At 38.7% G+C, this 27,743-nt stretch overlaps 2 protein-coding genes across 5 annotated transcripts in view; one reads left to right on the forward strand and one right to left on the reverse strand.

Annotated features, from left to right (window-relative positions):
* Cryzl1 (crystallin zeta like 1) overlaps positions 1-9,344 on the reverse strand; it is a 32,081-nt gene extending 22,737 nt beyond the window's left edge. Inside the window, exons 1-3 of one of the 4 annotated variants that reach the window (XM_047565261.1) lie at positions 9,273-9,344; positions 1,786-1,857; positions 63-140 (exon numbers count right to left, since the gene is read on the reverse strand). In XM_047565261.1, coding sequence (XP_047421217.1) covers positions 63-140; positions 1,786-1,851 — 144 coding nt within the window. In that variant the 5' untranslated portion in view covers positions 1,852-1,857; positions 9,273-9,344. Of the gene's footprint in view, positions 1-62; positions 141-1,773; positions 1,858-9,272 lie in introns of all 4 variants that reach the window. The other 3 variants (XM_047565262.1, XM_047565263.1, XM_047565260.1) reach the window with 3 other exon arrangements.
* Positions 9,345-10,091: 747 nt separating this feature from the next.
* The window catches only part of Itsn1 (intersectin 1), a 203,526-nt gene continuing 185,874 nt past the window's right edge, over positions 10,092-27,743 (forward strand). Inside the window, 1 exon segment of the mRNA XM_047565087.1 lies at positions 10,092-10,265. The gene's annotated coding sequence lies outside the window, so the exon portion shown is untranslated.

Consider the following 27,743-nt stretch of genomic DNA (forward strand, 5'->3'; position numbering starts at 1 on the left):
ATCATTAGAAATACATTACAAAATCCTCATTTGACTTTTGGAAATAATAAAAGCATTAATACCTTTGTATTTATTTGGCTCAGAGCACAAGCTTTAACTTGGAGCTTTACAAAGTTATCCTCTGTAATAGGAAGATTTTCCTAGAAACAAATGATAGCAAAATATTGTTACACATTCCTATGAGAATACTCCTTTTTGTTTGAAAAATTTCTTATATAAACAAATTTAAACTGAACCTAAATATTATTGCTAACTCGACTTCAAAAGTTACAAATAACCAACCCAATGGTATTTAATCAAAAAGAATGAAGGAAATTTGGTGGTACAATTTATAAAAAGCTTTATAGTTCATATTTTGAAAAGTACTCAGACATCAAAATAGATATATACAGAGACAATAAACTTAGGTTAACAAAGTAGAGCAGTAAATGCTGTACTTTATTCCAACCTACATCATCTCAAAGCATCAGACCTTCACACTTAACAAGATTTCATTATATAGAAACAAACATCACATAGCCCTTACTAATTTTTGTAATGTCATAAATGAAATTCTTTAGCATCATTAGTTCATTTCTTTCTTACCATCTCTGTCTCAGATATTTTAGCATATCCCATGGAATTTTGGGGTCATGGAATTTAATTATCTCTCATATTCCACAGCTAGATAAAACTTCAAAGGCAACAAATATTCAAAATTCAGGCACTCAATGTCATCCAGTCAATATTATCAAATATGATAACATCAACTCCTAAGAGCTATACTGTGGCACCAAAAAGCAAAATATTCTCCTCAATCCCCATCCAGCCCCCTGCCAAATGCTCAAAATTAGGTCAAAGTTTGACAAAAAATAGCTCTTGCTATCCCAACCCCATTACTGTCTTATTTGCCATACAGACAATATTATGGGAATATCCTCTCTTACATCTCAGGTTTAATATCTAGTGATATTATAAACATAATCAATAATATTGGTGAATTTGTGAATTGTATTCATGAACCTAGAGACAATTCATACCAAGACCCAATCAAATCTTAAGACCTTCTTCTTGACCTCATGGTAAAAGTCAAACTGTTCTGCGACTTAGACTCCTAATCTAAATGATTTTGGAGTTAGTCAAACTCCAAAAACTAGATTATGGAGAGAAAAACTAGATTATGTTCATGATCCAGAAGTTTTTATTATTACTGGAAAATGCTGACATACATTTAGTACCTATTTTTCATCCCTAAATTTACAGTGAAATTGTTTTGGCTTGCCACAAATCTTTCTAATAAACACCAAAATAAAAATTCTACTATTTATGTCTAAAGTAGATCATTTAAACTAGGGAACTTTTAAAGTTGAATGAGTGAGATAACTTTGGCAAGTTCATAACTTTCTATGGAAAACAATATTTTTCTTTCTCTTCTGTTTCACTACATGAGTCAAAGTGTATTTTGAAATATGTCTACAATCTGAAAACTTGCTTTGTTATGGAATTCATCATAAACTGGATTAATTTTTCAATATACAGATAGATGATTAGTACTGTTCTGTTTTCCTAACAACTTTTACATCAATATTCTAAGAAACTAAAAATTTTTGTAGCAACTTTTAAAAAAATATAGTTAGCTACAATAAGAAGCACCATTTTCACACTGAGATTAAAGGAGAGTGATTTGGGGAGCTTCACTTAAACTTTTGCTCATTTAGTTTCACTCAACAAATAACAGGTCATTTAAAAATTGGTCTATTAAACAAGGAAAATCCACTATCTTGTTTCACTAACCTTTTTTCTTACCTTTTCTTGAAATACAAATGTTATTTCTCCATTTGTGGAACTCTGTTGAAAATATAAGCCTTTCATAGTCACCTAAAACAAAAAATACATGTAACAAAGTCTTCCTGACCAAGTGAAAGCATGAATTGAAAAACAGTTTTGGCAAAGGACAAAATGACAACTTTAAAGTTGGATAATAGTTCTTAGCCATCCCTGAGTACATGTCTTACTGAGGATGTGTTCCCAATTAAAATTTTCACCCTTTCCTACTGAAAAAAAAAAAAAAAAAAAAAAAATCCAAGAAACTAACTAATAAAAAAAGCCGGCTGGGGATGTAGCTCAATGGTGGAGTGCTTGCCTAGCATGTGTGAGGCACTCGGTTAGATCCTTAGCACCACATAAAAATAAAAAATGAAATAAAGGTATTGTGTCCATCTACAACTAAAAAAAAAAAAAAGGCCTTACAAGAGCCCAAGAAGCAGGTCAAGTTTTCCAAGGTTAAATTTCAAAGACTTAAGGACAATTAAAAAGGAAAAAGTGGGCAGTCAGAACGCTGGGTAAAATTGTGCCCCTGATTCTTCTCTAGCTGTCTGTAAAACTTTTCTTTGATGGGGGGTGGGGAACTGGAGATTGAACTCAGGGGCACCTGACCCTTTATTGGAGACCACTTATTTAGAGAGATAGAGTCTCACTGAGTAGCTCAGTGCCTTGCCTTGCACTTTGAACTCACAATCCTCCTGTCTCAGCCTCCCAAGCTGCTGGGAGCTCCCGAGTGTCCCCTTTCTAGTCACTGCTTTCCTTCCCCCTTATAAGTATACCCAATATCCTTTTATCTTTTTAATATTTCGCTTCAGTTGTATGTGCACCATGCTTTTATTTTTACCGTGTGCTGGAGGATCGAATCCAGGGCCTCATGCATGCTAGGCGAGCGCTCTACCACTAAGCCACAACACCAGCCTGATACCCAATAGTCTAAGTTTAATTTTGTCTGTTTTTGAACCACACAGGAACAAGACTCTACTCCCTGATGTGTGCTTCATTTCTCTTCATATTATGTTTGTAAGTCTCACTCAGGCTGTTGCTTATAGTTGTAGTCCAGTCGATCTCATTGCTATCTGTTACTTCACTGATGAAAAAGTTACCAGCTATCCCTTCCACTGTAGACAGACATCTGAATTGTTTCCAGTTTGAGGTTCTTACAGATTGTACTATTCAGAACATTCTTGTACACACTTTTTGTGGAAAGTATGATTATTGCATTTACTTTTTAGATAAGAAGAATGCAAACCCCCCACCCCAAATGAGGACTAAAATCAAGGAAACTGCATGTTAAAGAGATTAAGTTCCAAAGATAGGGTCTCATAGCAATATCTGGGCCAGAAATAGGACACATACCAGGTGCCACCCTTTCCAAAGTCATTATTTTATTTATTTATTTTCCAAAATAATTTTAACCAATATAGTATTCAATGCTTTTCCATTAAGCTTCTAACATGAGATACGACATTTAAAACTAAAATACTTCATCCTTTAGGATTGATTATTAAGTACTTCTTGACAGAATTCCTATATATAATTTTCAGGTTTTGTGCAAAATTAAAAGTGGAGAACATTTCATAAATTATTAAAATTTCAGGGCTGGGGATATAGCTGGGTTCAATCCCCAGTATCACCACCAAAAAAAAAAAAAAAAAAAAAAGGCAGAATACTAAACCAAAACAAGGATCTTTTCTGAGCATGAGACCCAGTGAGACTGCATAGGTTTCAAGTTCATGAAACCAGTCCTGAGTGCTAAGATCTTAGTGGATCTACCTGGATCTATATAAAGGGTTTTTGGAATGTAGATGTGCAATGGTTGCTGCTTTCTAGGATGGAATCATCAAATACTGGAACTAACAGAATGTGAATATACATTGAAGACACATAGAAATTATGTATATAGTATGTATCAACAAAGTGTATAAAAAGAGAATAAGTTAGGTCCAATGATTAAATTATTCCTACCTGTTTGATTATATAAGGTATTTGTATTAATGTGTCTGTTGGGGGTGAAGAGGGGAAGAACCTAAGCATAGATATAGCATATATTCACTATATTAACTCTAACCTTTTCTGTCTAGTTTTCAAGGCTCTCAAAATTCATTCCTACTCTTCCCAATCTACCTTATTCTGCCCCTACAATTTTCCAACACACATCTGTATGATCAAGTCAGTGTAACTTCAGACAATATGGTTATCCCATCTCAGGGTTTCCAAGCACGGTTTGTTCTCTGAGACACTGTTGTACTAACTCTGCAGATTCTTCCAAGCAAATAAAGCAAAGTTCAAGTCCTACGCCCTTTCTGGAATCACCCTCAGTGATAGTCAATCTACCCTATCTGTTCCACGATTCTAGATTTTGTTACATACTAACAAACAAAACTTCACTTTACTTATTAACTAAAGGGCTTTCCCTGCTATTGCCTGGTTCAATCAATACCCATGATATTAAATAAATAAATCTTTGTTCCTACTTCATCTGGAGATATTCAGGTTGCTTTTTCCAGAAATGGAACAGTTACATATTAACATCTTGAATTCTTTGTGATTCTGGAAGTCACTGTTTTCTTTGCCCATTATATCTTAAAACATATAGTATATCTCTCAGATCAGCAATCACAAGCCCCAAATTCATGCTAAATAGGTCCTACAAATCACGTGAATATTGGCCTGGCTGGTGAAAAAAAAAAAAAAGATTAGTTGGTACAATGAAGAGTTGTGTGTCTTCTGGGTGTGGTGGTCCACGCCTGTGATCCCAGTGGCTAGGGAGGCTAGGCAGGAGGACCGAGTTCAGAGACAGCCTTGGCAAAGTGAGGTGCTAAGCAACTCAGTGAAACCCTGTCTCTAAATAAAATACAAAACAGGGCTGGGGATGTGGCTCAGTGGCCCAGTGTCCCTGAGTTCAATCCCTGGTACTTCTCCCCCACCCCCCCCCCAAAAAAAAATTTGTGTGGAGAGATGGGGATGTTGGTCAGAGGCAGAGTGCTTGCCCAGCATGCATGAAGTCCTGGGTTTGATCACAGCAGCAAAAACAAAAAACAAAAAACAAACAAAACAAAACAAAACAAAACAAAACAAAAAAAAAAGGAAAAGAAAAATGAGAACTGTTGTGTGGGTTCAAAACAATGCACTAAGTTACAAAGTGAAGAGAGGTGTTTTTACAAAAGTGCAGAAAAACATTAAGGATATATTAATGCTTTGTTTTGCAATCCCCCAACAGAAATACTGAGGTCCTAGTTCTAAGAAAATGATAGCTGGTGACAGTCAAGTCCCACAAGGTTTCTTAGGCACTGGGCCCCAATTAAATGGAACGCTTACGTTTTTATTTAGTAAAACTTTTTACTGAATGTAAAGATATTTGGAGGGGTTGGGGCTGCAGTTCAGTAACAAAGTGCTTGCCTAGCATGTGTGAGGACTAGGTTCGATCCTTAGCACCACATAAAAATAAATAAAATAAAGGCATGCTGTCCATCTACAACTATAAAAAATTAAAGAGATTTGCACATGTGAAATAAGTGCACACCTTATAAAATACAAATAGAAATTAAAATATATAGTATTTATCATGACATTTCTAACAAAGTCATATAATTTCAAAATTATATGTTCTAATATAAATTTTGCTAAATCAGAAAAAGTTCTATAAAAACTTTGTGTGTGTGGGTGTGTGGCTGGAATTGAACCCAGGGTCTCATACATGCTAGACAAGCACTCTACCATAATCTACTTTCCCATAATTTTTTTTTTTTTTTTTTTTGTATTGAGGACTGAACCCAGGGGTACTTTACCACTAAGCTACATCCCTAGGCCTTTTTATTTATTTATTTATTTATTTATTTATTTATTTTTTTTTTTTTTTCAGACAGTGTCTTGCTAATTTGCTGAGGTTGGCCTAGAACTTGTGATCTTCTGGCCTCAGCTTCCTGAGTCTCTGGGCTTACAGTCTTGTGCCACCTAGCTGGGATTGTTATATTTTGACCTTTTGGGAAGATGCAATATGATAGGAAGTTTTAACAATGTTCTTAATAATCTGAGACTTTTCATACATATCCATATATCAGAAAAAGAAATATGAGTAATCATATGCCCAAATATTTGGTTAAAAATATGGAGAGTGTAATTGAAGTAACTATCCGGAGATCTGGTTCAAATACCATACCAAGCAGGCTGTGGAGAATGGCAGAATATAGACCAAGTACAGAAAGGACAGATGAGCTTCAAGAGGGAGGTAGATACATGATCAAAACAGTCTACATAATGTAGGCAAGAGTCAATAGAAATTTGTGTATCCTAAGGACACTGGCAAAAGTCATGAGTACAAAGGTATTTTGTTGCCAACAGTTGTACTGATTCTCTGTGCCTGGGCACAGGAGATACTTATACTTAGCTAAACCCTGGAAAGCAAGTCTAGCAAATAACATATGCTTTAAGAACTCTTTATATTTACATTTAGTATTAATTTAAAACTTAAAAAAAAAGAATGAAAATGAAGTTGTGTGGTCCCTCTTATAAGAGGTATTTAAATAGAAGTTGAATATAGTAATAGGGGTTTCATAAAGGGGGTTCAAACATCAGGTGAGTGGGGTAGCGGGATCATCAGATGACTGTTAAGGTTTCTTTGAATAATCTAGATTTCTATGAATATTTTCAAGACATATTCAACTAACTTTATGCATGTGTGGCATAATCCCTACATTTTATGCAAACTGAGAACTAAAGATAGCTGGAGAAGCAGAGAAGCAGGGAAAAAAACAAAATTATGTGATACAGCCTTTAGTCAGAAGCAAAAAGAAAAAAAAAGTGTCACACTGTTACTTACATATTTAATAAGTGGGTTCCACACTGAGCAGGGAGGCACCAACTAACACCACTTTTGAATCTCTAAAGAATTTTAAAATATTTCCCCTCATTCCATGAGAGCTTTACTTGGATTATGGGTTAATGTACAGAATAGATTTTCACTTAAGAGTCTAGGATTTCTTACAGAAGGCATTCCTTTCCTAATACCAACAGGGGTAGGCTATGGGTGAGTTGGAGAGGCGAGATGGTCATTATCCAGAGTTTGGAAACCTATGGTCTAGTTATTATTCAATGAAGGCCAATTAATATAGTACAATTTAGGACAATAGAAACTTAAAATTTCACTACATTTCTTGAATTAGCATCACCTTTTCCCACATTAGGGAAAAAAACAGAGCCAATGGTGTAATGAATGGAATCTTCCTTTTTAAACTGGCTGTATGACATGACATTGGGACAATGAAGGTACAGAAGGGTAGAGATGAAGGAGACAGACAATTGAGGAATGCTCCCTAATTTCTTATCACACTTTTCTCCCTCCTGTCCATTAGAAAATCTCTACCTACTAATATTATTGCAATCTCAAAGCTTACTTAATTTTTCAACTCACTGTAGGGTCTTGAAATAATTTGTTGGTTTAAAGGCAAATATGAATCGTAATTTTGATTAAATATTTTAAAATTCAAAATTAAGAGCAAATAATCTCATGAAATGTGTTAAAATATATAAAAATGGAACCAGGAAGGTTGGCGCATGCCTGTAATCACAGAGGCTCAGGCGGCTGAGGCAGGAGGATTCTGAGTTCAAAGACAGCCATAGCAAAAGCCAGGTACTAAACAACTCAGTGAGACCCTGTCTCTAAAATACAAAATAGGGCTGGGGATGTGGTTCAGTAGTTCAGTGACCCTGAGATTAAACCCTTGCACCCCCCAAAAATAAAAAAAAAAATAAAAATAAAGGAAGAAAATTATTTTGTAAAGTGCCATATTTTAGTATGTGTGAGTAGGTGTACTCTTGCTCTTGTACTCAGGGTTTTCCTTAGCAAAATGTAGTACTATTTATTGGATCCACAAAACACATAAAGTTGTCCTTGAAACAGTCTACATGAAGAAAACATTCATTTTTATGACTCAAAAAAATTCACCACAAACACAGAAAGCACTGTCATAGTGAAGCATTTTATGAATTCCCAAGCTTTCCCACCTTCCTTCCTCAAAGAGGTACACAAATTAATCAAGAGTCATTACTGCCCAGGGTCCAGGACTGGTCCAGAGGTCTAAATCTCCTTCAGGATTTCAATTCTCATTCTAAAATACAGAACATTGATTTTAAATGCCCAGCACGGAGAATTGTAAAACTACCAAACTATTTCACTGCAAATGTTAGGTAGTTTGACCTTTTCCTAGGAACTCTTTTTTCAAATTTGAATTTATCAACCTCTGCCACAAGCTGAAGCAGAAGTATCAATGAAGTGAAAATCAAAGGTAACACTTTTACTTTGCAGTGATTGATGGATAGAATTCAAAGTCCTAAGTTACTGGTTTGAACTCTTAGTGACCTCTGAGAGTTGCTGCAAGGATTAAATACAGTAATATAAGCAAAACACTCATTATAAGACTTGATTTCAACAAATGTTAATTACCTTTACTATTTCTTTAAATTGGGCAGAGAACTTCTAAAGTAGTTCTGAAACCCAAATAACAGAGCAGCAAAGGCTCAGGGTTGGTCACATGAAACACTTTGAATTTCTACAATGGTCCATTACATCATTTGGCTCCCTATTGTAGATGGTATAACAGCAGCCAATAGCTACAGGTGGCCACTAGGCACTGGAACTATGTGTATTCAGAACTGATATGTGCTGTAAGTGTAAAGTGCACATTAAATCTGGAAGACTCAATACAAAAAAAAATATCTTTTTAAAAATATTTGATTTTTCATTGAAATAATTTTGAATATGCTGGGTTAAAAGAAACCTAAAATTCACGTTTCATTTCACTTTTTAAATGAGGCCACCAGGAAAGTGCCTATGTAGATCGAATTATCTTTGTAGTGGTCAGAGGTGATGTAAAATCTTGCTAAGGACTAGTAGCACCTGGGAGTTTTTGCAAATGCAGGTCCTCAGGGCCAGACCTATTGAATCAGCATCTGCACTTGAACGTGATCCTGAGGTGATTCCTATGTGTCGCTCCTGAGTATTCCGCTGTTTAGTTTAACGAAGAGGGCAAAATCTGGCCTTAAGGTCATATAAATGAGAATACCTTGGCTCTAGGTAATTGCTTACCGAAAAAGGAAAAGTGTACAGGAAGAAAGCAATGGCAGAGGAGTAAAGAATCAAGAAACTCAAATATGGGAAACAAAATTCAAACTGGGAGATCAAGAGGAAGAAACTGCCAGAGTTTCGTCTCCATAAATGTGAAGGAAGACGGAAACTAAGCAAAAATCTACAATCAAACCCTGCAAAGGGCGAGGAAGCTGCCAGTCAAATTTAGTCTTACCCGCCCCTCAACAGCCTCAGCTAAGGTAGGCCTGAGCCCGAGCGGGTCTGAGGCTGGGGAGCGACAGGAACCACCATCTTTCCCAGGGCTAGACTGTTCCTCGGGATGTCTTTCCATCTTTCGCCCACAGTCCCTTTTCCCCAGACACATAACGCGCGTCCCGGGGCTCACCTGCTTCGGAACAGCCCCAACCGCCGACACCTTCGCCACCGCCACCTTCCAGTCTTTCTGCAGGGAGCCCGCCCCTTGGACTCAGACGGTACTCCCATTGGTCCGATCGCTCATCACTCCTGAGGGGCGGGGCCGGACTCAGGGAGGGTGTGGAGAACGCCATGGCAACCAAACTCGGAACTACAACTCCCGGCATGCTCCAACAGGGGAGAAGCGAGGTACCGCCCCAGGGGCTACCAATAAATGGGGAAGTTGAAGTCGCCAGATGGGTTCCGTTTTATGCAAATCCAAGTGGAAGCCACACCCTTCCTCATTCCAAATGAGCACCCTACTACCCCTTTTCTTCTCCACTATATTCTCTCCGGTAAAGTCTTACGTAAATTAGTTGAATGCAACGTAGCTATTGTTTCTCACAGCAAAGAGCAAGATGCACCAAATGGTGGAAGACAATCTCCAAAAGCCCTAGACCAGAAACCTTTGGTTACGCCTTTGTGGGAGGAGGGGCTGGAGAGGAGGAAGAGGCTTCCTCTCCCCGCCTGTTGATTGGTTTATCTGTGTGTCACTCCGTACCCCTCCAATTTTTTCGGCTCCCTCTCCTAGCGTTCCTGCGGTGGGCAGGGCCAGCGGTAGGGGGCGGTGGGGAGGTGTGGCCACCTCCTTCCGATTGGCAGACGGTTGTCACCACCCATCTGTGGGCGGAGACGGAGGGGTGGATGGGGGCGGTGGAGGCCGCGGAGGGAGATGAGGAGATAGGCGGGAGCGAGGGAGGGAGCGAAGGAGGTAGAGAGGAGTGGAGGCGCGTAGGGAGGGAGCGCAGCTTGGTTGCTCCGTAGTACGGCGGCTCGCGAGGGAGACTCCCGAGCGGGCTCCGGGACGGGCGGGCAGGCGGGCGGGGATGGTGTGCGGGGCTGCGGCTCCTGCGTCCCTCCGCGCAGCGTGTGAGCTGCACTGATTTGTGCCTGGGGCGGCAGCGCGGACCCGCCCGGAGATGAGGTGAGGAGCGGGCTGACGGCGGCGGCCTGGGCTGTGGGGGTGGCGCGGGGCGGGGTCGGCGCGGGGGTCGGCGCGATGGCCGCCCCGGGCGCCCGTCCCGCGGCCCCGCGCGCGTCCCTCCGGCCGCCCTTCACCCTGTGCGGCGCACGCGGGAGGCGCGGCAGCGGCCGCCTCTCCGCCTCGTCCTCCCCATCCTCCCGGGAGCTGCGGCGGGGGTTCGGCTGGCCCGAGGCGGGAGGCCGGGCTCCGCGGCGGGGCCTGGGAGTGGCGGCAGCGGGACGGGCTTGGGGTTGAATGGGCGTCCGCAGCCCAGGTCCGGCGAGCCGGCTCCCTCGCGAGGGGCATCGCGGTCGGGCGTTCCTGCCCGGGCTGACCTCGCTGCCCCCGGCCGCCAGAGGGTGGCGGGCCGGCCCAGCCTCGCCAGCTTCCCGGGAACCCGAGCTCGCCGGCAGCGGCATCGCGCCGCCCGCCCGTGCCCCGGGCCTCGCGTCCCCGGCTCATCCTTTTTCTTTTCTCTGGCGTGCCTGCAAAATCCTGTCAGTGAAGGGCAGTCAATGCCGTCGGGCGCTGAGCGGTGCTGCCGGGCTGCCTCCGATGGTGTTTAACCGAAAACGGCTCCACTGGCAGTGTGAGCGCGTCCCCGGAGTCTGCGGCTTCTTCCCTCCCTTACTCGCGGACTCGGGTTTCTGGTCTGGACCCACGGCACAATTGCGGTCACTTCTTGCTTGGACGAGGAAGTGTAATCCAAATTCCCAGGAAAAGGAAAGCAACGAGGAATGGGTTGCACCTTCCTTCACTTCTGTTTGCTTTTGGATGGGAAGACAACTTCTGGATTACCTTTCCTGTGGTCAATCTTTTGTGTGATTCAGACTAAATGCTTTGCTTTTGAAGAAATAGATGAGCAGTTTCTCGCTTAAGTTGGAGGCTATCCATAGCCTCTTGATAGCTTCTTGAATATGAAAGTTTCCTTGCGAACTTTGCCATCATTAGTGCTATTCAGAAAACAGAACCAACCTGGAAATTTAAATGTACCCAGACTCTGGCTAGATGCGGTTCTTTGTGCTTATCGGTTAGCATCCTTTTCTTGCTGTTTCTGTGGTCAAAAACGTACAGATAATAAAAGCAAGTCCAATAAAAAAACATAGATAATAAAAACAAATATCATACAAACATACATCTGGAAAATCTCAATTCTGTCAGCGGATAGGCAGATTTACTAATCCCGTTTAACGGATGAAGAGAAAGGCTCGGAGTTAACTCATGGATTATGTAGTGGACAGGATGTGAGGGCAGGAACTGGGGCCAGGAGCCAGCAGGCCAGCTGGTTTGCATAGTCCTACTCTAAACCCCCCAAATAGGAGGAATGTATTTGTTGGGATATCTTTATTTTTAGATGACTAGGATTGAGAGTAAAGTAGCTTTAGTACTCCTCATACTTGTTATTTCTATTTGTCTCCGAGAAGAAAGTACTTTTTTTGCTTAATGATTTTTTTTCACTCGTTTGCTTGAAATATTTGTGTGGGTTTCGTGGGAGTTGACTTATAAATATAAAAATTTTTCAAAAATGAAAATTATGCAGGAGTTTATAAAGAACCCAGGAACTTTTAGGTGATCTAAATTAAGAAATGAGGGATGGGGTGATTGGGTTAAAAATCTTTCAAACACCTGTAAGTAGCCCAGTAAGGAGCCTTTCTGATAGTACATTAAAAAAAAAAAAAAAAAAAAAAAAGGGTATTTAAGAATGTATCTGCTGAAATTGCTGAGGAGCACGGGACCTTTACAAAACTTATTATTCTGCCTGAGTAAGAGAGGAAATGAACAAATTTTTAATGTACTTTGGAACCCTCTGGATTGTTCAGATACTAAGCATTGTGAAATAGGGCATAAAATGAGTGGTACCAAGTTAGTTCCGTGAAATGTTTGTCCCTGTTAGCATTTTTTTTTTTTTTTCACTTGACTGGCAATTTCCTTTTTCTTAATGCTTCTCTCTAGTTTTGGTAGTAGAATTCTGCATAAATTTTATCTTTTCCCCAGATGCCTAGATTGAGGCACACCCTCAAAGCTATTACCAGATTAAGAGGGAGGTGCTGGTAAATTCCTCCACTCATACTCATCCCTGCCCCCCTTTATGTGGTGCTGGGGATTGACCCAGGCCTGGAGCATGCTAAGTAGTGCTCTACCACTGAGCTATCCCTGTCTCCCAGACTTATTCTTACCTTTCAAATTTGCTAAATTTTGAGTTATAGAGAATTAGTTATGTGAAGGTTGGGTTATGTCCCTCAGATCAGATTCCACTGCCACAGAGCTGTTCTCTTTTGAATGGTCATTCCCTCTTAAATGGCTCCACTTACAGGTTGGATTTCTCAAAGTCTGGGCCTCATATCTCTTCCATCAGCATTATCTGAGGTTCTTGGAGAAATGAAATTTTTTTTCACCTCAGCTCAGACAGCTGGAGGTGGGGCTCTGGAATCAGTATTTTCAACAAGTTTTCCATGAAATTGTGAGCCGGAAAGTTGGAGAACCACTGGCATCATGCTTCCTGCTCGCTGAGCATCCCCTAGGACCCTTTCCTGAAGTAGATAACAAGTTTTTCAAGTGGCAGAATAAGTTTTATACCCTAGGCAGCTAAGAAAAAGGCTGTGACCTTCAGATGAGTAATTGTACCTATGATACTTGATTGAGAAAGGCAGAGACCTGTTCACTGTGGTATCCCTGGTGCCTGGAGGAACTCAATTAAATATTTGTTGAGTGAATGATTGAACTACATTGCAGTGAGGCCAGGTTTTTACACCTTTACTTGTCAAATTAATTGCATCACTTAGTAGTCACTAATTTTTATAAATTAGGAGTAATAAACACTATGTCCCAGTGATTTCTTTAACTTTGATTAGTGTTGAAAGCAGAGAGACCCAGGCCTGGAGCATGGAGTGCTCAAGGTGATATACTAGGAAGAAGACTCAGCAAAATATTTTTTTAGGTACTTAAAAGATAAATTTAAGTTACAGTGTGGTGGTAAATCATTTATTATTATATTGCATTCCATTTTATAAACCATGATAATCCCAACTTCCTGCTATAAAAATTAGTTTCTGGGGAATAGACAATTGGTATGTTTCTAACTTTTCATGCTAATAAAATATGACCTTCACACCCGTTTTTCAGATTCTGTTATAGGATCCCAAGTGGTTATATAGTTGGGGTTGGTTATATAGTTGGGTTTGAAAAATTGGATTACTAAACTAAACATTAAAAGAATTTCATAATCTGTCAAATATTATGTAAGTTTTAAAAATAAAGGTTAATCTCATGATCACTTTTAATCTATAACTTTAGATCCAGTCTGATAACCAGTTTATGATGATCAGCTAATAACCTTTTATTTAAAAAAATTGCCTGTAGAAAAAGTGTAATACAGAAAAGTAGTAGAAAACTGTAAAAACTGTAAAAATACCTGAGTGCAGGTATACTCATCACCTGAGTCCATATCTCTTCTGATTCTTTTGGTATGTGCATGTGGCTATTTATACACAATTTTTGGTAACCTGTGGTGGTTTTCTAAGCTGTCTTTACTTTTATAACATCTTATGAATGTCTTTCCTTATCTGTATTGTTAATTACAAAGTTTTAGTAGCCGAATAATATTTCATTTTATCGATCTGTGAGAATTTAACCAATTTATTTTTATTGGACATTAGTCACCTCACCACCTCCCTGCCCCGAATACACCGCTCCCTCCTGTCCCTTCTCTTTACTGGAGATTGAACCCAGGACCTCACACATGCTAGGCAAACACTCTCCCAATGACTTCATCCCCAGCCCTTACATGTCTCTACATCCCTGTGAGATATTTTCCCCTTAGGATAGGTTTCTAGAAGTGGAATTGTAGGTTCAAAGGATATACTGGAGCTTAAAGTTTTTTGATACATATTTCCATCTGCCATTTAGAAAGGTTGTAGCAATTTACATTCTTGCTATGGTATGTGAGTGTCCCAGTCTTCATCCCCTCCAAACCCCACTTTTTGGAATGACTTAACCAGTGACAAATCTAGTGAATTTTTTCGTTTAGGAAGAAGAATGGCTTTTTAGTATTGCATGCTTAATAGTGGGATTTAGAAATTCAGAAAGTTCATGCAATTATAATAGTGATAGCTAGTATCTATCAACTTCTTTTGCAGCGTTTCTATGCATTAAATTCATTAAACCTTCATGACATCTCTGCTTTACAGATGAATATGTCTTGGAAACTGAGATATTAGCAGTTAAGTAAGTTAGAGGATCAACTAGTAACTGAGCAGATTTTTAACTGTAGAATCCTAAACTCTTAGCCTGTTTTCTGAACTTCCTTTATAGGCATTTGGCTACTTTTTGCATTCTCGATTTTTGTTACGGAGTAACTTAGTAGTTCCCTGGGGTGTATTAATGCATATATTCATTATATAAATTGAATCCGTCTCAAAGTGATGAAGAGTCAGGTAGGTTGGTTTACAAATGAGCCTTGTCAACAGTCTGGCATTCATCCCGCAAAGCAGTCTTTTTATCTTTTATTCTGTAGTGGTTTTCCTAAAGTCCCAGTGCATGAAAAACAGGATTATTGGAATAAGAGAAGACTAGTGAAGTTTGAAAACACAGTTTACTTGTGTGAATTTACAGGGAACACAAGGCTACAGAAGTTTGACAAGGGAGACAGATGGAAGTGTGTCCAGACATTTCCATGTTGGCCAGCATGGAGATGTGAAAACTGGTGAATATTCACTTCAGGAATGCCAAGGCCTCACAGATCCACTGGCAAAAAGCTTTCTATTAATAAATGTGATGGTAGAATATCATTAAAGTTCTGTTGCTAAGGTTTGTAGTCCCTTAGAAGGTGAAGTTTCAGTAAGTCAGTCTATTTGAATTCATCTTTTAACGTTTTTCTAATAGAATTAATGATGGGTAATTGCCTTCTTTGCTTATTGCCCATAAAGAATGTTGGTGAAATTGTTTTGGCTTCAGCTCTTTGTCCTGAGTTTGTCTGTGCTGTCTAGAGAGGACTGCCTTTGCTCAGTTGTCAGCTGGTCACCAAAACCCATCCTCATTGTTGTGTGGTGCAGGGCCCCTTGGAGGCCCTGTGTGAGTGATACTTAGTGCATTTTACTCTTCCTAGGGTGGTAGAACCAGAGTTGAACTGAAGGATGTGGCTGAGTTTTGGATTCAAATAAATTGTGAAAATAACAAGGTCATAGCAGGTGGCCAAAGTTTTATCCTTGGTATTTAAAATTAAACATACTCAATACAGTGCTTTTGATCCTCTGTTGCTATGGTGAGCATTTGATTTGCTCTTGCTCCTTTCATTTTGTCTGCAAGTCCTTCTGGTGTCTGGGGGCATGCATTTGTAAGTCATGGATACTGCTCGTGGAAATGGACAAAGTCAGCTGACTTCAATGCTTTGATATATCCTCTTGAGGAGGATACTGGCTCCTGCAGTATAAACACTGAAGCAAGCTGCACGCCACACCTGTAATCTCAGCAACTCAGGAGATTATAAGTTTGAGGCCAGTCCTGGGAAAAGGCTGATGATGTATTTCAGTGTTAGAGGGCCACTGGGTTTAATTCCCAGTATTTCAAAAACAAAAACAAAACAACACTGAAACAAGATGCCATTGTAGCCATTAATTGTGTGTGCATATGTATGTGTCCATTGTGTGTATCTGTGTACCTGTGTGTGCAGGGCAATTTCCTGGACAGTTTTATACTAGTGAGGCTAATATATTGTGTTATTTAGCCATTGTATGAACACACACACCATTCCTATGCACCATTGATAATAAGAGGCTGCTTATTGTGGATTCAATGTGTTATAAAAAGCAATTCATTTGTATTCTAAACTTAAGATAGTTGGTTTTTTTTAAAAGCAAGTAATCTTTCAGATTCTGAAATTATCAGAAACTCAATTTCCCTTTCTTGCAGAATTGGAGTATTACATTTTGACCACTGACATAAATGCTGTGTACTGATAATGAGAGAAACCTTGAAAAACTGGCCAAAAAATTAGTGCCATTCTTGGTATATAGCAGGTTTGAATGAACCTTCACTTAAGGGTGAGTAATTTTAAACAGAACAAGTAAATGATAATAAATATTGTAGGTAGTACTGCTTATATCTCTACCTCTTCAGATATAGTTACAGTTGTTTTTATTTTCTTCAAATGAACAGAGAAATTGGGAAGAAGAAAGTCGTTAGAGGGGTTGCTGCATGAGGACAGGGAGTGTGTTCTTCATTGTTCCTGGTCTTTTCTTTAGGACCTAGAACAGTGCTTACCACAAGGAGGACTCTCAACAGTCATTTGTTGGTTTGTGGCAAGATGACAGTTTGAGGACCCAAGAACCTGGAGGCCAGAGAGGCTGAATGAATGCTGTGAGCAAGGAAGAGACAGGTGAGGAATGAAGTAGAGAAGGGCCAGCTTGGACTTCATTCAGAGTCAGTCCCCTGAAGGGGGAAATTAAAGGGAGTTTTAAGCAGGCATTTCCATGATTAGCCTTTGTTTAGAAAACTCCCCCTGGATGTCATGTGGGACCTAGGAGGGCAAGAGAGAAGCATTGAGTTGGCTCCCTTATGACTCCCAACCTGTGGATGTTGACATTTCTACCTAGCCCTGGACTTTATGGTGAATATAATATGATTTACTCTTTGGGATGTCATAAATGGTGTGAGATGGTGGTTTGTATAAAACTCTTCAAAGTTCTCTGAGAGAGACCCCCATAAAACTGTAACTTACCATGTTTCAACATGTGAGGTTTTCACTTTGTAATGGTACTAAAGCAATATACAGTTGGTGTAAACAGTACTTCAAATTGTGAATTTTGATTTTTCCCACAGGCTAGTGATATGCAGTCAGATCCTCTCTCAAGATGCTGCTGGGTAGTGGCAGTGTGCTGTAGCTCTCAGTGGGTCACATGATCACAAGGGGAAACAACCTGTACTCTGTAGTGGACTGTGTTGCAAAGCTTTGATTTTCTGTATTTTAGGGAGATTAAATGCATTTTTTATTTAGCATATTTCCAGTTTACTATGGGTTTATTGGAGGTAAACCAATTATCATTTGGGGAGCATCTGTGCTATTATTATTTATCAAAATGGTAAATAGAGGTCAAGAATTATCTAGCTTTATGAACATTAAGTTAACTGAAGTTATAAATATCAGTTACTGATAGGAGAGATTTTTCTCTGCTTTTTTTCTTGGTGAAAGAAACTTCAAATGAATGCAAATGAGTCTTTCAGATAACTCTTTTATGAACTGAGAGTTAGTTCATGGAAGTTTTTCTCTTCGGGGGTGATGTTTTGTAAAATGCTATGACTGTCTGTCCAATCTGGGGTTTTTTGTATTGAAGGGAAGGTAGTTCTCCAATAATTGTAACGTCACATTACACATCTTAGTTAATTTTAAAACACAATCATTATCTGTTATATGTAGTCGTTGTGATATAGCAAGATGAGGCAATATTATAGTTGTGATTTGGTAACTGAAAAAAAAAAACCATGTTTTTTCTTAAAAGCAATATATGTTTATTGAAGAAAACTTTTGAAAATAAGAGATAAGAAGACAAAAAGCCTACCCAGAATCTCACACCTAGTGATAATGTTCATACTCGTGAGGGTCCACATGCTCACATTACCCAGTAGGTACCCAGTGTGAGCTGCTGAGGCTGGGAAACATGAAAGTCAGTTAGGGACTGTGGGCACTTAAGATGGTTCATCAATTGGGCAGCCCAGGGCCAATCTGCCCATTTCTTTGTGACCCAGGAAGTATGCATCCTGGTGTTACTATACCTTCTAGTTCTTCAACAACAGCTGGAAATCTAGAAGTATGGGTTTAATAAAAAACTCCCAGTTTTTATGGGGGCCACAATTTTTACCAATATACTGGCAGTCAAACAAAGCATCCCTGAGGGCTGAATTCAATTTTTGTTGGCTTGCCAGTTTGTAACCTCAGGTACATACAGGTTTATACCAGTATTTTTCACTTAATATAAAGTGAATAAATTTCCAGCCTTTGTGACACATTATCATGTATTTAATCAGTCACTTATTGATGAGCATCTTTTTGCTTTAATAAAGACAGGTGGAATTATTAGAACAAGAGATGTTTCCATAGCCTAAACAACATGCTGCTTTCCCTCTGTGGGGTGGTGATGAACCATAATCCCCTTCCCCTGCTGTTACCTCTTTCAAAAACTCTTAGCCACCTTTTTTTGTATGTTCATTTTTTATTTCCTTTTTGTATTTCCAGTGAGTGTGAATGTTTCTAAAATGCTTACTGACTGTATACAGATTTATTTGGTTTCTAGCGACTTTGCTAGAACTCTCCGATAGTATTTTGGTTCATGTATCCAGTGTTTCTCTACTTTTTAATACCAGATAGTATTAGTGTTAAATTAGTACTACTGAGTAGTGCTAATTGCAGTGCCTTTACAAAAAACCAAAGGAATCAGTATCTTGGAAACAGTAACTCATTTAGAGTATGATGGGGAACTTCTCCTGTAGTTGATGGCTCAGTGAATGTTTGTGCGCCGTGTACACCTGGCATTGTTCTAGGTGTCCAGTCTTGAACTAAGAAACTCTCAACCCCGAGACCACATTCTTTTTTCATTTCTCTTGGGTTTTCATTTTGACAATTATATTTCTTAAAGACCATTTTCATTTCTAGGATTTATAGTTGGAAAAAAAAATTTTTTTGAAATGCTGGGGATGGAACCCAGGGCTATGCACATGAACTCATAGGCAAGCACTCTAATGCTAAGCTACATCTCAGACCTAATTTGTGTATTTTATTGGCATGAACTCCTAAAATAGTGGTGCATTAAATTGTCCTTTAATTTCTTAAATTCTGTTTAATTCTCTTCCATTTTATTCATAATAACCTTTAATAACTAATTTTCTAGTTTTTTTTTTTTTTGGATTGTGAGGAAACCAAGTTATAAGATGTGACTGTGTAATTGGAACCTTTGGAATTTCTGTCTGAACCAACACAAATCTGTGAACTGTCCTTTAACCTACATATTCAGCCCCTTCCAACTTCTTCCGGCCCGTAAAGGAAATGGCGAATTTAAGCCAGGTTGGGCACCAAACTAAATTGGCCCATCAGTGTCCCTTTCCTGGAAATTTGAAATTAGTTCCAAAGAAAGGATTTAGTCATAATGGGCTCAAGGGCCACAAGGTAAAGATTTGGATTAGTACTTCCCCCAACCCCTTTAATGGTGCTGGGAATTGAACCCAGTTGCTATGATCCATACTTTCTCCTTGTTATCCCCATTGTGTTCTTTTTATAATAGAAGTTGAGCCTTCATAATCTAAAGATCTGAAATGCTCCCAAACCTGACACAATGCTCAAAAAATTTTGGATTCGGAGATTTTTGGCTTCAGGATGCTTAACTATAAGGTCCTAAGCACATGCTCTGAAATCCAATAAAACTTCAAAGTCTGGTGTCAAGCCTTTCAGATAAGGACTAACTCAACCCCTTTTCTTTTTTTTACTATTATCTGAGGAAGATGTGAATTTGTTATTATTTTCTCCACATAAGAACATAGAAACTTAAGGATAGCAAGAAACCATTTAAAAAGTACACACATTTAATCTAATTCATATAGTCATAATTTGTTTGGAAAGGTCATTTGCAAAATGAATTCAGCCTTTGACCTGTGTTCATCCAGTATAGATCTCCAGCTGAGAGAAAACAAGAAGGAAGAGATTTGGAACTTCCCAATGTATTATAATTTCAGTGGTGTTATTTTTTTTTTTCACGTACATATAAGATGTTGACCTCATGCAAAAAATGATACTAGGGACATTCACATAATATAATGTTGTATACATCTGTGTAGAGGGTGAGTTTGGAATGTGTTCCATTATATGGCCATTTGAACTAAGATTTTTAATATCTAAATATCAAGTTGAATTACGAATAGTTATGTGGAGCTGGGCTTAGTTCTTAGATAAGCTTTTTGTTTCATGGTGACTTCATATATATCAGGTATCTTCAACTTTAAAAAAAAAAAAAAAAAAACCTCAGTGGTAAGTTTAGTCCACAATCTAAAGGGACTTGGATGGGGAGGGGAAAAAAATGGAAGAGAAGTAAATGATTTTTATAGAAGAAGACAAAGGGAGGTTGCTTCAGTGCCAAACTTTCCTATTCATAATTTGTCTTTTCATTTGCAATGGAGGAAGTGCAAAATGAAAATGTAAAGTTCAAGGATTCTGATTGACCTGGCTTGATCAAATGCCTGAACCAATTGCTATGGCCCTTGGGATGTAGGACTCTCATTGACGGTCCTGGACGTTGAGTCCACCTTTTGCACTAGTGGGTGAGGTCAGTACATAAACTCCTGGAATTAATGAAATGGAGAAGTGGATCTGTTAAGAGGAGAAGGAATGTGAAACATGACAAACACAGTCTTCATGTGCAATGATCAAATGTGAAGTAGCTGTGGGGACCACTTTTTTCCTTTTAAATGTTGGCATTAATAAAACAGTATAAACACATCAAAACAACCATAGGTATATATGAATTTTCTTCTTGGTAAAATTTGCTTTTTAAATATAAATGCTATGGAACCACCATTAGATCCAGCCATCCCACTCCTCGGCTGATACCCCAAAGATTTAAAATCAGCGTACTACAGTGATGCAGCCACATCAATGTTTATAGCAGCTCAGTCAATAGGCCAAGCTATGGAACCAACCTAGGTGTCCTTCAGCAGATGAATGGATAAAGAAAATGTGGTTTATACCCACAACAGAACATTACTCAGCCATAGAGAATGAAGTTATGGTATTTGCTGGTATATGGATGGAACTGAAGACTATCATGCTAAGTGAAATAAGCCAGTCCCGAAAACCAAAGGCTGAATGTTCTCTCTCTTACGTGGATGCTAACATAACAGGGAAGGATAGGGAGGCAAAGTCATTGGATTAGACAAAGGGGAATGAAGGGAAGGGATGGGGAATGGGAATAGGAAAGACAGTAGAATGAATCAGACATAACTTTCCTATGCTCATATATGAATACATGACCAGTATTAACTCTACATCATTTACAACCCCAAGAATGGGCTCCTAATTGGAATGGGTTGCACTCCATATGTGTGTAATATGTCAAAATAAATCCTACTGTCTTTCGTATCTAAAAACAACAAATAAAAACATAATTATAAATGCCCAGAGTTGCTGCCAGAGTTGCAGCCAGAGTTGCTGCCAGAGTTGAATTTTGTGTTTTATTTCTTTGCTTTTTTGGGGGGAGGGGTGCTAGGGATTGAACCTAGGACACTTTACCACTGAGCTACATCCCTAACCTTTTAATTTTTTATTTTGGAGACAGGGTCTTATTAAGTCACTGAGATTGTTCTTGAACTTGTGATATTCCTGCCTCAACCTCTGAATTGCTGGGATTGCACTGTGCACCACCACATCTGGCTTTATCTCTTTCCTTTTAAAACAAATTACATTCCACTATTCTGTGATTGATCTAGATAGAAGTTTGGGGGACTCATCTGGAATCTAGTTAGACCATCTTTAATTTAAAACTGTGGACATCATTTTCACCAGTTTACTTCTGTAATTATAAACTTCAGATTTTTCAGAGCTGACGAAGGTATGTTGCTAGCATTCTCCTTTGGCCCATACTTAAGGTTCTTGACTTATAGTTCATCTGGAACTGCTGGAAAAAACATGTATGCTGCTTAAAAGGAAGAGCTAGAAAGAGACATTTTTTTCCTGTGGCTATCTGCTTTTCCTGTTATACTATAGGAGAGAGAGCAACTTGACCTTTTTTGGAAGGGCTTGGGGCTATTTTCGAAAAAAATAATTTTTTTTCATGTTCTAAGAGATTGATTATAACAGTAGGTGCAGAAAGCTTATAGTATCTTGAAAAATGTAGAGTTTATTTTAAAAATTATAGCCCTGTAAGGTAATTTGCTTCACATTTGACTATAGCAGTTCCTGGTCATCAAACTCATCCAGAAACATCCTTGACCTTTTCCCTTTTATCTTGGGTTGTCAACTTCCTCCTGGTTTCATTTCCTTCCATATGCAGTTGGGATCTCAGAGTGGGTCATTTCAACTGTATCCTTGCCATGTTGTCGTTCTGTTATTTCTACCCCATAAATTTTCCTCCCTAAACCAACCCCACTCTCTGTGTTCTGTTTCCTATATCTGTGCTGCTAAAAGTCAGCTGAAGAAAACCATGCAACCTTATAGACTTTTGCCCTTCCCACTTAGGTGTGCCCTGCTAAATGTTCCTCCGCTTTCTCTCCATTCCACACAGACATTCTGCCTGCCATCTGGGCCTGCTGTCCACTTCCCATGTAGCTCATGTGAATCCATCTTCCTCATAGTCTTTGCTTCTTGAGATAAAAGGAAGAAGGAAGAAGGAGGTGACTCTTCCCCTTCCTTTAGATGTTCCAAATATTCCTCTCCTGTTTGCTGAGACTGTAATTTTCCCTTGAGCTTATTCCCTTCAGCAGTGCCAGAACGTGTCCTGCTTGACTGCTGTGTGCCAGGTGGTGTGGCAGAAGCAAGGAGACTAGTATTGATAGGGTCTCTGTCCTTAACAATTTAGTGTCCTTACTCTATTTATATTCTGCTGGGGCAGACATACAAACACATAAATAAATAATTCCCAGCTGTTGCAAGTGCTATGAAGGAAGTATTCAAGAGGACCTAATGTAGTCATAGAGTCCTGGGAAGTCCTGGTCTGAAGTACTTAAAGGAGTAAGTAAATAGGGAAGGGAAAAATTGTTTTCTAGGCTAAGGGACCAGAATGTGAACGGCTTCCATGGCATAAATGAGCACAGAATATTTGACAAGAAGGCCACCATAGTTGGAGAGCAGGCCATGAGATTAGAGAGGGAGGTAAGTCAGACCTTATATGTCTTGTAGGCATATAAACGGGCCTTGGGTTTTGGGTATATAAGCCCAAATCTGATTCTGCTCATTCTCTGTCTTCTGCTCTGTCCTTCTTTCCACCTTCCTTAACAACTCTGCTCAACTTTGCCTTTGTTAACCTTCTGTTCCCTCTGATTGTTATCTCCTGTCTTCCTTTAATGTGCATGCTTCTTGGAAGACTATGCTGGATATCTCAGAATGTGGGCTAATCCAGGGTCAGCAACCATGTGTGAAAGAATGGGAACGTTCAGCCCTCCATCACCGCCATCTTGGGAAGGGAGAGGCACTGGACATTAGAGTTCAGTTACATGGTAGTGATTTAATCAGTCTTGCCTACACAGTGAAGTCACAAATGAACACTGGAATGACGAAGTTTGGAGAGCTGGGCTGCTGGTGAATGTACTTATTTTTGTCAGGTTTTGCGTTGCTGTGACAACAATACCTGACAACAATTTAATAGAGGCAAAGTTTATTTTGGCTTATGGTATCAGAGATCTCGGTCCTTTGATGGCTGACTCCATTGTTCTGGGTCCAGAGTGAGGCAGAACATCATACAGGAAGGGTGTGGTAGAGGAAAACTGGTCCCCTCATGGCAGCAAGGAAGGGGAAGATGCACGCTTTCAAGGCACAACCCAGTCACCCACTTCCTCTAGTCATGCCCCACCTACCTTCAGTTAGCACACAGTCAGTTCTTTCAAACTAGGATGAACTGATTATGTTACAGCTCTCGTAATTGGTCATTTCACCTCTGAATATTAATGCATTAATACAGGAGATTTTAGGGTATGTCTCATATACAAACCATAAGTAGCAATGATGTGCAAGAAGGTGGACACCTGTATCCACAGAGGAGAGAGATGAAAGCTCCCAATTGTGTACTTTATGAGTCTCTTTCATTTGGCTGAGTTGTGTAGACTTTCCTGAGTTCTGAGTCTTTCTAGTCAGTGAATGAGAGTTGTAGGAACCTCTGAATTTGTAGTCCCCATGGAAAAATGCTGGTAGCACAGGGATATCACCAAGAGTTGAGGCTGGTGTCTTCTGAAGAGGGGGCAGTCTTCTGGGACTGAGCCCTTAACAGGTGGATCACAGTAATGCCAGGAGTTAGTGTCAGAATTGAATGGAATTATAGGACACCTCGTTGATGTCAGAGACTGGTTGTTAGACAGATCAACTCATATAGTTTTTATAGTGTCTCTATATATGTGTAATAGTATCAGCTTGACTTAGTGTCTGCCCTTCAGCCACATGGGTGGACAATTACTATTTAGTCAAGTTATTGGAGGCCTGGACTGTATCTGATTCTGGAGTTAGTCACTTAGATTTTGTGAATTCTTCACCAAAAAGATCTTTTGAATTCATCCCTCTCTAGTCCCACTACTACTGTCTTAATCCAGGCCTTAACATTTTTCACTTTACTTTGCTGTTGCTTCTTGACTGATCTGACTTCCCTCTTCTGCTTCATTTTACATGCACATTATTGCTAGAGGAATATATCTGTATATGCATTGCTTCAGAGTATTAAAATCTTTCCCTGTGGGTTTATTTTCTAAAGTATTGGGTCTCAAACTTTTGGTATCAGAATTCTGTGGTTTTTGTTATTGTTTTCTGTGTGTGTGGTACTGAGGGTTGATTCCAGGGTAATTCTACAACGGAACTACATCCCCACTTTTATTTTTTATTTTTAGACAGGGTCTCACTAAACTGCTAAGGCTTACCTTGAATTTGCAGTCCACTTGGCCTCAGGAGATTATAGGTGTGTGCCACTGTGCCAGACTGGGTTTTTTATGAACCAAGTGATTGAGGACCCCAAAGAGCTTTTCTTTGTGTGGGTTTTTGTCTATAACTGTTTGCAAGATTAGAAATTAAAACTGAGAAATTTGTAAAAATACTTATTATTAATCTGAAATAACAATAAACCCCTTACATGTTAATGTAAATAACTTTTAAATAAACCCTTTATAAAACAAAAAATTTGGTAAAAAGAGTGGCATAGTTTTATGGTTTTGCAGATTTTCTTCATGTCTGGCTTAAAAGAGAGCTGGATTCTTATATCTGTTCTTGTGGCTAGTTTGTTGCAAAATGTTTTTGTTGAAGTAGAGGAAGAAATTCTGACCTTAAGCAGATATGTACTTGGAAAATGTAGGAGTCTTTCTGTTGTATTTTCAGAATATTCTGGTCATTCAATAATACTATTTTATATAACAGCACTTGACACTGGCTCATTTCTTAAGAGTTACTTGTGAATTTGGAGTCAGAAATCATCTCAGGGATGCCGTCAGAGTCTTGAGATCCCATAGATAACGCTGCAGGCAGTTACAGCAATGCTAGATATAGCTGACAACTAGGCCTGTAATTACTGATCAGAAAATGAAATCTGTGAACTCTAGTATTATGTTCATATTGGTTTTATTATGAGATGTATTATCTTTTTGATTTCTTCTTATAAGATATATTTTTTTAGATTCACATTTACATAGCCTTTAACTGATATGAAATTGTATAGTAAATGATGGGTTTTGCTTAACTGGTCCTTTGGGCTCTGACTTTGCTGGCAACTGCTACCTCTTAAGAGTGTAGTCGGGATGCAATCCAGATGCCATTGGTAATAGATCGTTGAGTCAGAATATCCTGAATAGTTTTTTGTCAGATTCAGATATGTTAGAGAAGGTCTAAATCTGGATGACAAAATGATGTTCCCCCATCTGTTTTTTTGTGACATTCCTAACCCCATTAAAGAAATGCAAGTTCTAACCAATAGTTACTTAATAGATCGGTGAAGAGAGAGTGGTGGAGTTGGAACTTGAAGGTGACATGTAAACAATGTAGTTACTAGCATTTTTCAAAACATTCCTTTTTAGGCATCTGGGTATCTATTATTATTTTAAGGTTGAAAGGTAGTATAACAAAGTGATTCTGAGGCCAAACTGGGACAATTAATTGTGTAACTGTACACCACATAACATTTCTGTGCCTCAGTTTCCTCATCTTTCAAATGGAATTGATAAGAATTCTTGTCTTATAAGATGAGGATGTGAAAGCACTCAAAACAGTACCTCATGGAATAATAAGCACTATATAAGAAATTGCTATTATTACTTTATTGTCATCTATGATCCAAGCCTGGGATTTACAATTTAAGACAAAACTCTGGTATTGTGCATAGTTATTACAAGTTGATTGTGTGCCTTCTTGTAACTTTTTAGTTTTTCTTTTCATCATCTGGAAGCTTTGCCATTTGTTTTAAGGTTGGAAGTGGAGAAGCAGAGAGGAACAGATGTATGATAAGTCTAAAAGTGTTCTCATTTTCTTATTAAAAATATAAGACATAATACAACTCAACAATAAAAATGGCAAATAAAAAGACATGGATAAGTACTTTTCCAAGGAAGACATTCAGATGGTCAACAACACATGAAAAGATGTTTAATATTATTAGTCATTAAAGAAACAAATGAAAACTATGAGAGACCACTTTAAACTCTGTAGAATGAATATTACTTAAAAAAATGGGAAAATAGCCAGTGTTTGTGAGAATGTGAAAAAACTGTAGTCCATATATCGTTTTGAATGTAAAATTGTGGTGCTGCTAGGGAAAACAATTGTTAGGTTCTTCAATAAGTTAAATACAGAGTTGTCATATGGCCCATCAGTTCCATTCTTAGTTGTATATCCCACAGACTTGAAAACAGATTGTTCAAATGAAAACTTGTATGTTAATGTTAATAGCAGCACTATTCACAATAACCAAAAAGTAGAAACAACCTAAATGTCCATCAACTTTTGTGTATCAGTGGACAAAATGTGGTATATTCATATGATGGAATGTGATACAGCCATAGAAAGAATTTATAATGCATGCCACAACATGGATGATTCTTAAAAACTTGCTAAGTCAAGGAAGCCATATACTGAAGACCATGTACTGCATGATTGCATTTGTGTGAAATACTCAGATTAGGCAAATCTGTAGACAGAAAGCAGATGAGTAGTTGCTTGGTTGAGGCTCTGGCATTACTTTATAAGATGAAAATGTTTTGGAATTACATGCTGGTAATGGTTGTACATTATGGATATATTAAATGTCACTGAACTGTACACTTTAAAATAGTTGAAAAGGTAAATTTTTTTGTTTTACATGTCATATGTTAAATTATATGCACTATAATTTAAAAAAAAAAAAAAGAAGGAAAAAAGAAGGACAATTTTAACCTGATACTTTTTCCTAGTTTACCTTAGTGGAGATTTTGCCAGAATGCTTTATTAAGCCTTAATTTTTTGGGTAATTTTAGGATAAAATCATTTTCAGTTCATATATATTTCAATGGAATATATTACAATTTTTTTTTTATCTTGTAAATTTGGAAAAGGTAGAATATGAAAGCCATGAGAGTTTTAATACCTGTTTTTAGTGCAAAGGATTTCAGGGTGTAGTAGGATGCCCTTGATCTCCTTGAGACCTTTTCAAAGGGTCTACAGGTTCAGATTATTTTCATAATAATAGTTTAGATGTTATTTGCTTAACCAGGTGCAGTGGTGCATCCCTGTAATCCCAGCAATTTAGG

Source organism: Sciurus carolinensis, chromosome 9 (assembly GCF_902686445.1).
Source record: "Sciurus carolinensis chromosome 9, mSciCar1.2, whole genome shotgun sequence".
NCBI lineage: Eukaryota > Metazoa > Chordata > Mammalia > Rodentia > Sciuridae > Sciurus > Sciurus carolinensis.